Here is a 10223-nt window from a genome sequence, read left to right on the forward strand (position 1 = left end):
GAAAAAGGCAGGTGCAGCCATCAGCTGCCAGGAGTGAGGCGTGCCAGAAGCCTCCATCACAAAAGATGTGCAACACAGCCACAGCCATCTTTACTGCTTATGTCACACAGGATGAGGAGCTCCACCCACTTCCGCAGACACCTCAGCAGTGCTGAGGTCCAAAAACATCAGCCTACTCCAGATTTTCCACTCACCAGTCACCCATGAGATCCTGAGAGGGAGGCCAGCAGGAAGAACGTCCTTGTCCTTCAGATCACATCACTCACTGCCTCGCTAGCCCTGAACTTGGCCTCTTCCTGGACTTCCACCTGGAGCATGGTCAGGGACTTCACAGGCAACTGCTCCGGGCAGCCACCGGGAGCTTTGTCTCCTTAACCCCTTTGTGTGGGGGCCATCTGGTGTCCCTGTCACACAGGCCTCTCCTCCTCTCCTCTTGCTCCTCTGGGGCAAGATCCTCACTGATCCTCAGGTCTTGCCCAACTAAAGCATCCTGGGAATGTTCATCTGTTGGCGGGGAGGGCTCTAAAAATGGCTTCAGGTGACCTTCCATGCCAATCCCCTGCAGCTGGAGAAGTGAGAAGCCTGGAAGAGAAGGAGAAGGAGGGGTCTGTTGGTAGGCATCTCAGGAGAGAGATTGTAGAGATGACCACACTCACCACTCCAAAATGTAACCAATGTTCTCATCCCCCCAAGACTCCCTGCCAAAGTCAGGTCAGCGATACTGACCTGAAATGCCCTCTCATTCAGCACAAGGGACCTGGGCAGACTCTTTCTTGGTGTCTGTGGTCTCCTGAAAGCCCTTGGGGAACAGACTCTGGGCCCTCTGAGTTGCCCACGGCTGTCTGGGACTGGAGGCGGGACTGGAGCCTACAACCAAAATAATCCGCTGAGCATTGTTATGATGTCCAACAGCCCTGCCCCTCCCCCGACCTTCCTCACCGTCACTTGACCAAGATGGCTTCTCATCTTCGGGTGAGGCTGGCTGTGAGGGGCTGGACCACAGCCTCGATGGAGAGGACAAAACCTCCCCCCACACTTCCTGCTGCTGCTGCTGATGAAGCTAGATAGAGGAAGAGAAGTGAGGCTCCCTCCTGACTGACGAGGGCATAAGCCCCTGGGTACTTTCTTAGATTCTAACCGCCATCCCTCACCGTTTCATTCAGCTGCTTCTTCCTCACGGTTCTCTTTGGGCACCCCTTCACTCACCTGGTGTAGGTAGATGGCATGAAGACTCATTTCGGCAGAAGCCAGCTCTGGGAGCTGGGCCAGCTTCTGGCCTCCAGTGCCACCTGGGGATACACAGCTGGAACACAGCACAGAGCCGGTCAGGAGACATGCCCCTCCCCTAGGAGAACCAAGCCGCTACTCTCTTCCGCATCCCATCCAGCTCCATCTGGGAGGACGAACGCCAGCCCAGACTCCCTCATATCTCAGGTCTCCATCCTTTACCTGGAGTCCTGGCCCATGCGGGAAAGAGAGGCAAGGAGACTGGCTGTGGCAGCCGCTGGACAGGGGGTTGTGGGGCTCAAGTCCCTTGGGGGCAGAAGGGGGTTCACCAAGAGGTTGGCCAGGAAGGCTTCCGGCTGGACAAAAGAGAGGAAGCCAAAAGAATCGGAAGCGATGAGAAGGGAGGGTGGGTCAAGGTAAGGTGGAGAATAAAAGGCAGAAGAGCAGGCCAAGCCTGGCACTCACCAGAGGTGAAGTGCAGCCTGGGGGTGGGGGGCTGCGAGCTGAGGTAGCCCCCCATGCAGCTGCATCTTGTTGTACTCGGCCCCGAATCTGCCCAAGAAACTTGGAGCTGTGGCCTGGGGGACGCCACTGGGGATGTGCCAGGGAGAAGCGCATCAAGGACAGCTCAGTCTTCCCATCCTCTGCACGGTGAGAGAGTGAGGCCTCCGTCTGTCCCTCAGAGAGCCACTGCAAGCAAGAAAGTCCTTTCAGTGCTGGGGACACCAAGCCTCATGGGATGGGCGGGAGAGGAAATACTGTGCTAGGTACAGGAAACTAACTGTATAGGACTTAGCACCCACTTCCAGCAATGGGCGCCCAGCATGGGGCTATGGGGTACCTCAATGCCTCGCTCCCCTGTGCAGACCCAGTTTCTAGGATCCCCACAGTCCCACCCACTGTCCTGCCCCTTTTATCAGCTTCTCTGGTGGTCTTTCCTTCTATTCAATGTGGCTTCTACATGCTGGGAGCCCTGTAAAACACTCAAAAGACCCATATCTATGCCATTCTCTTGGTAAGCGGGACATTGGCTGCTGTTACTGTCCTCACCTTGAGGAAGCTAAGGCACACAGAAAGCAGGGTCACACAGAAAGCAGGGTTACAGGGGGCAAGCCTGTGACCCTGCCCCAGGAAGTTGGGGCTGGAACATGTCAGGTAAGACATGCAAACTCCTTCTGAGATCTTTCAGGATCAGGGAAGGGTTCTAACCTGAGGGTGGCCATGGCGCTTCACATCCATGAGGGCGAAGGAACAAATGTCCCCAACGCCAGCCACATCCACAGTGAAGTGATGGAAAAAGTCGATAATCTCCAGGGCACGGGGGCGGAACCAGAAGAGCAGAAACAGTGGGGTGAGAAGTGGGGACAGCAGCTCCTCCAGGAGGGAGACCTGAGGAAGCAGGTGTGAGACTGAGCAGAGATTAAGGAGGGGTCCCCACTAGTGATGCTGGACACCCCCTCCTCCACACACACACACACACACACACACACACACGGAAGACTCAACCTCAACAAGCCATTTCAAATTGGAGACCTGAGTCTCTCGGTGGTCCTTGAGATTTCAGCCACCTAAGTCGCTTAGAGGCGTGAGTCAGCTTCCTCTAGCGGAGAGACATAAATCCAGTCTCTCTTTATGTACCCTTGAGCCATGGCTTCTCCTGCAGACCTCTGGTGCCAGGCCTGCCCCCACCACCCCGCCTTACCGCTCGATACTGCAGCAACTGCGCCATCTGCCGGTAGGCGCTGGGCCTGCCACTCGCGCCGGGGGGCTCGGGCGGCTCGGGGAGGTAGTGCATGTGCGCCAGGGCGGCCTGCAGCAGGACCTGCGGGGAGCGCCCCTGGCCCTGCTCCTCGGGAATGAAAGACCTGAGGGGCGGGGCCGGCGGTTAGGGGGAGGCGCGGGCGGAAAGGTGAGGGCTTGCCGGGCCCCAGCGGGGAGGAATGGGCCCCCGCCCCGGCCCTGCGGGGATCTGCGCACCTAGCCACGGTGGCCACGACCCCCAGCGCGGTCATGGTGGTGAGCACGTGCTCCACGGCCAGCACGTCCTCGTCGTAGACGGTGAGCACCAGCAGCGCGGCGAAGAGCGCGCTGGCGAAGAAGACCAGCTGGCGGGCCAGCAGCGCGCGCAGGGGCGCGGCGGGCTCGGCGGCGCGCAGGAAGGCGGCGGCCGGCCGGTAGGCGCGCGCCAGGCGCGCACGCAGCTCGTGGGGCAGCTCGTTGAAATGGCGCAGCTGCAGGCGCGCCAGGCGGGACCAGCGGCGCGCCCCGAACGCGCCAGGCTCCCGCCGCAGCAGCTCCACGTGGCTGTAGAAGGCGTGCAGCACCTGCCAGGCCAGCACCAGCGGGCTGAGCGCCAGGTTCACGGCCGCCAGCAGCAGCGCCGCGCGCCCCCAGCGCGCCGCCAGGGCGCTCCTCTGCTCCCGGCGCTTGTACGCCTCGGGCAGCTCCCAGCCCCCGCGGAAGAGCGAGAAGGGGCCGCGGAAGAGGAGCAGGTCCACGTTGAGGGCCAGGCCGCGGCTGAGGAAGGCCACGCTGCCTCCCCAGGGCAGCGAGCAGCGGGCTGGCAGAAGGCCCTTGTTGGCCAAGGCCACCTGGTAGTTGGTGTAGCGGAGGATGCGGTGGTGGACGTCGAGTTCAGTCAGTGGGCGCGGCTGCACGCACAGGCCCCCACTCCTCTGCAGCTCCAGGAGGCGGGACTGCACCTCCGCCCAGGGCACGGAGCCCAGGTCCTCCTAAAGACAGGCGCTGGTGAGGAATCCCGACCTGATGTCCCTCCCTAGAGAGGCCCCAGGCCGGCGGCCTACACACCGCCACACCCTCCCAAAGACCAGAGCTACAGGCCTCATGGCCTCGCCCATAGATGGCTTTCTGCCTTCCTGGAGGCCAACAGGGGCCCTTTGGACTTTCATTTCCTTCTGGACTGTTCTGCTCCTCATCCTGGCTGTCACTCACACAGACATTAATCATGCACTTCCTGGTGACACCCCTCCTTTTAAACTTCAGGTGTCGACCTGGCTTCTCAGTTCCTTCAAACAGGTTGTTGCCAGGCAGTGGTGTCTCACGCCTGTAATTCTACCTACTCAGGAGGCTGAGATCTGAAGACTGGGGTTTGAAGCCAGACCAGGCAAGAAAGTCCATGAGACTCAGCCCCAATTAACCAGTCTAAAGCCAGGAGTGAACAAAAAAAGTTAAAGGACAGTACCCAGGCCCTGAGTTCAAGCCCCAATACAGGCACCAAAAGAGAAAAATACAGGGATCACGCTGGCACTCTTCCCTCCACCTCAGTCCACTGCTGGAGTGGCTTTAACAACTTCCATGCAGAGCAAGAACCAGCAAGAGCAAACAGAAGAGAAGGGGGTGGCATAATCCAGCTCCCTTGAAGGTGGGCACAGAGGCAGGTGCCCATGTCCTGCCCTGAGGAACCAAATGCCCTTCACCTGACCTTCCAAACCCAACCAAAATGCTCTCTGCTATTGAAAGTCAGGTGACAGCCCTTCCTCTAAGTACGCAATGTTTTCACCATGGGCATGTGACTATAAGTCATCTTATATGACACATCTAAATAAAGAAGGGAAGCCTGGCATTGGTGACAAACACCTGTAATCCTAGCTACTTAGGAGGCTGAGATCTAAGGATTGAAGTTTAAAGCTAGCCTTGGCAAGAAAGTCCACAAAACTCTTACTTCCAATAAACTACCAAAAAGCCAGAAGTGGTGCTATGAGAATGCTAGCCTTGAGCAAAAAGATGCTTAAGGACAGTGCCCAGACCCTGAGTTCAAACCCCAGGACCCACAATGAATACATAAACAAATAAATAAGTTAGGGGCCAGGAGTTTGGCCTAGTGGTAGAGTGTTTGCCTAGCATGTACAAAGACCCGGGTTCAATTCCTCAGTAACCACATACATAAAAAAAAGCTGCAGCCGGGCATGGTGGCTCATTTCTGTAATCCTAGCTACTCAAGAGACTGAGATCTGAGGATCACAGTTCAAAGCCAGCCTGGGTATTGAAGTCCATGAGACTCTTATCTCTAATTAACCACTAGAAAATGGGAAGTGGGGCTGTGGCTCCAGGGGTAGGTTGGTAGTCTTGAGCTGAAGAGCTCAGGGACAACGCCCAGACCCAGAGTTCAAGCCCCATGACCCAGAAAAAGCCAGAAGTGGTATTGCAGCTGAAATGGTAGAGCTCTAGCCTTGAGAAAATCCAAGGGCTCAGGCCCTAAATTCAAGCCCAGGACTGGCAAAAAGAAAAAACTAATGTTGGGCTGTGAATGTGGCTTAGTAGTAGAGTGCTTTCCTAGCATGCATGAAGAAGTCCTGGGTTCAATTCCTCATTACCACATAAAAAGAAAAAGCCAGTAGTGGCACTATGGCTCCAGTGGTAGAGTGCTAGCCTTGAGCAAAAGGTACCCAGGCCCTGAGTTCAAGCCCCACAACCAGCAAGCAAGCAATAAATAAATGTACCCACCCCTGTCATTACTCTGGGTCCAGGGCACAGTCATGGAAACATCATTCTTCCAACATTTCTTAGGTGGTCCTTCCCTCTGTCTACTTCTCTCCTCTCTTCTCCTCTGCCCACCCTGTCCCTGTAGAAGCTCCTGCTCCACTCACGGGGGGTATGTGCAAGGCCTCCCTGTAGAACACTTGAATGTCCCAGTAGCTGAAGAGGTTGCAGACTGAGCGAAGCAACTGGAACAGCCAGAAGCCAGCAGCCAGGACCAGGAGGAAGACCAGCAGGGGGCTGTCATGGATCCTGTATAGGATTGGACAGGTCTTGGTGTAGAAAAGTGGGAAGCAGCCGGGTGTGCTGGCTCATGCCTATAATCCTAGCTACTCAGGAGGCTAAGATCTGAGGATCAAGGTTCAAAGCCAGCCCGGACACCAAAAGACCTGAGACTCTTACCTCTAACCTCTAGAAAACGGGAAGTTGGGCTTGGCTTAAGGGTAGCCTTGAGCTAAAGAGCTCAGGGACAGCGCCCAGGCCAAGTTCAAGCACCAGGACCCACAAAAAAAAAAAAAAAAGTGGGAAGACCACCGAAGTGGTCTTATAAACCACTTTATAAGACCAGCAGGTCTCCACACAGGGGACAGGTCCCCGAAAAGCCCTTCACAGATGACTGCAGAGTTCACTTTTATTTTTGTCACTCATGCAGCGTGAACTCCAAACCTAGGTGTTATCTCTAAGCTCTTTTGCTCAAGACTAGCACTCTACCACTTGGAGCCACAATAGCCAACTCTGGTTTTCTGCCATTAATCGGAGATCAGAATTCTCACAGACTTCCCTCATGGGCTGGAGGTGAGCTGTGATCCTCAGATCTCAGCCTCCTAAGTAGAATTACAGGCATGAGCCACCAGCTCCCAGCTAAAACGTGTGTTTTGACAGGCCTCAGAGAGTGGGCACCAGAGACTCAGGTTTGTAGACTTGCTACTCAGAAGGCTGAGATCTGAGAATCACTGTTCAAAGCCAGCCTGGGCAGGAAAGTCTGTGAGATTCCTTCTTTCTTTCTTTCTTTCTTTCTTTCTTTCTTTCTTTCTTTCTTTCTTTCTTTCTTTCTCCAGTCCTAGGGCTTGAACTCAGGGCCTGAACCCTGTCCTTGAGCTTTCTCAAGGCTAGTGCTCTACTACTTGAGCCACAGTACCACCTCGGGCTTTTTCTGTGTTTATGGTACCAAGAAATCGAACCCAGGGCTTCGTGCATGCTAGGCAAGCACTCCACCACTAGGCCACACTCCTGGCCCTGTGAGACTCTTTATCTCCACAGAAAAAGCTGGAAGTAACACTGTGGCTCAAGTGACAGAGCCATGAACAAAAGCAGGGAGCACAGGGACATTAACCCAGGCCCAGAGTTCAAGCCCCAAGATAGGCAAAAAAAAAAAAAAAAGCCAGAAGTGGAGATATGGCTCAAGTGGTAGAGTGCCAGCCTCGAGTAAAAGAGCTAAGTAAGGGACAGTGTCAAGGTCCTGAGTACCAGCCCCGGTACCAACCCACACACATACGCTAAAATAAAGTGAAATAACATTAACCTTAGAGCTGGGATAACTGCCTAGAATACCAGAGGTTCTAGGTTTATTCCTCATCACAAAAATAAAATTGTTCTCACCTTAATTGCTAACCAAGTAAATATAGATAAATATGACTCATAAACAAAGGTTCTTCCCAGTTCTCCATCCCTTTAAAATGCACGGTAAAGATTTTGATAGCTGATCTAGCTAAAGGGAAAGGGGTCTGCTCCCCACCCCCACATGAGCCATAGTCTCACTCACCTCTCCACACACTGGGCTGAGGGCAGGATGGCATCTGCCATGGTCACCTTGTTATGGAATGGTCCTGATCGTGTCTGGTTATTTGGTTGGTTGGCAAAGAGAACATCATAATCCACACAGCGAAGTAGGAAGGTTGTGAAGGTGACAATGAAAATGAATTGTCTGTGGACAGAATAGAGGAAGTGGCAATAATTAGACCTGGGAAAAGAGATGGGACCCCCCCCCACCCCAGTTCCCAGACAAGCTTGGAAATGTCATCCCCCCACTCCCACCTCCCCTCGTCCCGATCCCTAGGTTGCTTGGGAATGCACTGGATGAACTAGAGGGAAGACAAAGGGACAGAACTTGGATCATTGTCTCACCCCAGCTGGAAGATATCTTCCAGCAGGATGCAGGCAAAGCCATTCCGCTGGTGGTAACTGTAGATGTGCCAAGAATGTCAAGAAATGAGCCTAAGAGACATGGGTCTTTCCCAAGATGCCTTGCGGAAGCTCACCCCCTGACCCATGGCATCCTCAGAGTTTGCTAAGAATGTGTCAAATCCGAATGGGTCCCTCCCAAGCTAGGTCCTGATGGTTCACAACTAATCCTAGCTACTCAGGAGGCTGAGATTTGAGGCTCACAGGTCGAACCCAGTCCAGGCAGGAAAGTCCAGTGAACCACCAAAAAGCTGGAAGTGGCACTGTGGCTCAAATGGTAGAGCACTAGCCTGGAGCAAAAGAAGCACAGGGACAGCACCCAGGCCCTGAGTTCAAGCCCCAGGCCTGGCACACGCTGGGTGAGGGGAGTCTTCCCGTGCCACCTCCGGCAAGCTGAGCACAAAGGATATCTTGGTGAAGAAGCTATCCAGATTCTGGATGTGATGCCAGGAGCCTGGACACAGAGGAACAGCATCAGCTTTGGGCTGGCTCCCTGAGCAGAAGGCTTCCACCCCAGAGGCCCCTCCTACTCCTTCCCAGGCCCACTCACCCCGGAGCCCTTCGGGCACATGCAGCAGGGGGAGCTGCTCCTCGCCGTGGAGGGGTGAGTCTTGGGACCCGTCCGGGTCACAGTCCTCCAGCCTGTCATAATCCTGCTCAGGGATGAGAGGACCTATCCGCAGCCCAGGAGGGTCCTGGTGGCACCGACGAGAGGGAGGGGGGGTGCCCGAGGATAGGGATGGGGTGCAGTGGGGTCCCCAAGATGGGGAGGCAGAGATGGGTGTCATTTGGGGCTGTGGTGAGGGAGTGGCTGCGCCAGGGAGGGCATTTTGTGGAGGCTGAGAAGCCCCTGGCCCCTGCAGTGCCAGGCAAGGGGAGCCCAGGGAGGGAGGGTTCAGTGAGGAAGGGGAGCTTCTAGTGGTACGAGGAGACAGAGAGAAGACAGAGATCCGCCCTCCCCCAGGTCCCCGACAGGGAGGAGCAGGCAGAGGCAGGGGCATGGGGAGCAAGGGCACCGAGCTGGGCCCCAGGTCTCCCCACCGCCCCAGCCGCCCCCTGCTCCTCCCCCACCCCCTACGGCTCACCATCAAGTTGTGCCTTCTCCTGAGAAGCTGAAGGGCCCCCGGGTGTTGCAGTTCCTACTGAGACTTGAGGAGCTAAGTGAGGACTTCAACAAAGATACGGATGACAACAACAACACAACCCAAGGTGACTCAGGCTGGGCAGGCCTCAGGCGTCCCAGCTTGTAGTCACCTGTGTGATCACTCACCCTTCCTACAACCCTGCGCCAATCCTCTCCAAGCCCGGCCTCCTTGCCTATGAGAGACACCTGCCCGAGAGGCCACAACTGAAGAATTTATGGGGATAGGAAGACACACCTATCATCTCAGTCTTCCAGGCCTATCCAAGACTCCTAAGGAGACATACGCCACAGCAGGCAAAATAAAAACAAAAACAAAAGTCTCATCACAGGATCTAAGAGCTTGGTTGGGAAACTTTTTCTTATTTCGAAAAATCTTATCTCAAGCCTGGGGCAGGTGGTGGCTCACATTTGCAATCCTAGGAGCTGAGTTCTGAAGATTGCTGATTTGAAGCCAGCCAGGACAGGAAAGTCTTGGAGATTCTTATCTCCAATAAACTACACAGAAAAAAAGCCAGAAATGGTGCTGTGGCTTGAGTGGTAGAGCGCTAGCCTTGAGCAAAAGATGCTCAAAGACAGCAATTTCTACCCTGGTTCAAGCCTCAGGATTGGCAAAAATGAAATAAAAATAAAAAATCTTACCTCACCTCCTGCCAAGCCTTCTACAACGATCAACATGATCAACATGACGAAAAAGTAACCAAAAGGCTGCCTGCTTGGTTCACCTAAACATGCTAAGGAAGGAAAGAGTGGGGAGACTGGCTTTGCAGCCAGGAAACTGAGGGAAGAAGGAGTGAGGGGAAGAAAGCCTGCCTACCACTTAAGAGATGATTCGAGGAGCTTGAAGTTGAAAAGTAAGGTTCCATGGAAGGTCCTTCTCTTAAAATGCCCTCTCCAAGTCCTGATGGACTTTCTGGGGACCCCTGAGAAGTACTGGAGCTGAACTGGCAGAGGATGGCAGCAAAGATCCAGTATTTGGAAGAAAATTTTTGAGTTTCTTGTCACCAAGATGGGGGCCCAGGTGGCTGCTTTGACAGCTTGCCCAACGCCATTCCTAAGGCCCTGAGTCACCAGGTGCCCTACTAAAGCCCAGGTATGAGATATTAATGCAGCCAGCAGGTGTCACAGGGCCTTGGGGCTTAAGCCTAAGGTTTAAGGATACAGGGCCAGTAACCTA

At 54.7% G+C, this 10223-nt stretch overlaps 1 protein-coding gene across 1 annotated transcript; it reads right to left on the bottom strand.

Moving 5' to 3' along the window:
- Positions 1-206: 206 nt before the first annotated feature.
- On the bottom strand, positions 207-9927 carry Atg9b (autophagy related 9B). Its single transcript, XM_090333532.1, has 14 exons — positions 8456-9927; positions 8316-8359; positions 7849-7913; positions 7487-7648; positions 5835-5976; positions 3205-3959; positions 2930-3092; positions 2437-2616; positions 1693-1917; positions 1450-1583; positions 1207-1303; positions 940-1060; positions 727-867; positions 207-582 (listed from the first exon to the last, which is right to left on the bottom strand). The coding sequence occupies exons 1-13, from the start codon at positions 8991-8993 to the stop codon at positions 740-742; spliced, it is 2754 nt and encodes a 917-aa protein (XP_090189658.1). The 5' UTR covers positions 8994-9927; the 3' UTR covers positions 207-582; positions 727-739.
- Between the last annotated feature and the right edge of the window lie 296 nt (positions 9928-10223).

Source organism: Megascapheus bottae, chromosome 5 (genome assembly GCF_031878675.1).
Source record: "Megascapheus bottae isolate mThoBot1 chromosome 5, mThoBot2.hap1, whole genome shotgun sequence".
NCBI lineage: Eukaryota > Metazoa > Chordata > Mammalia > Rodentia > Geomyidae > Megascapheus > Megascapheus bottae.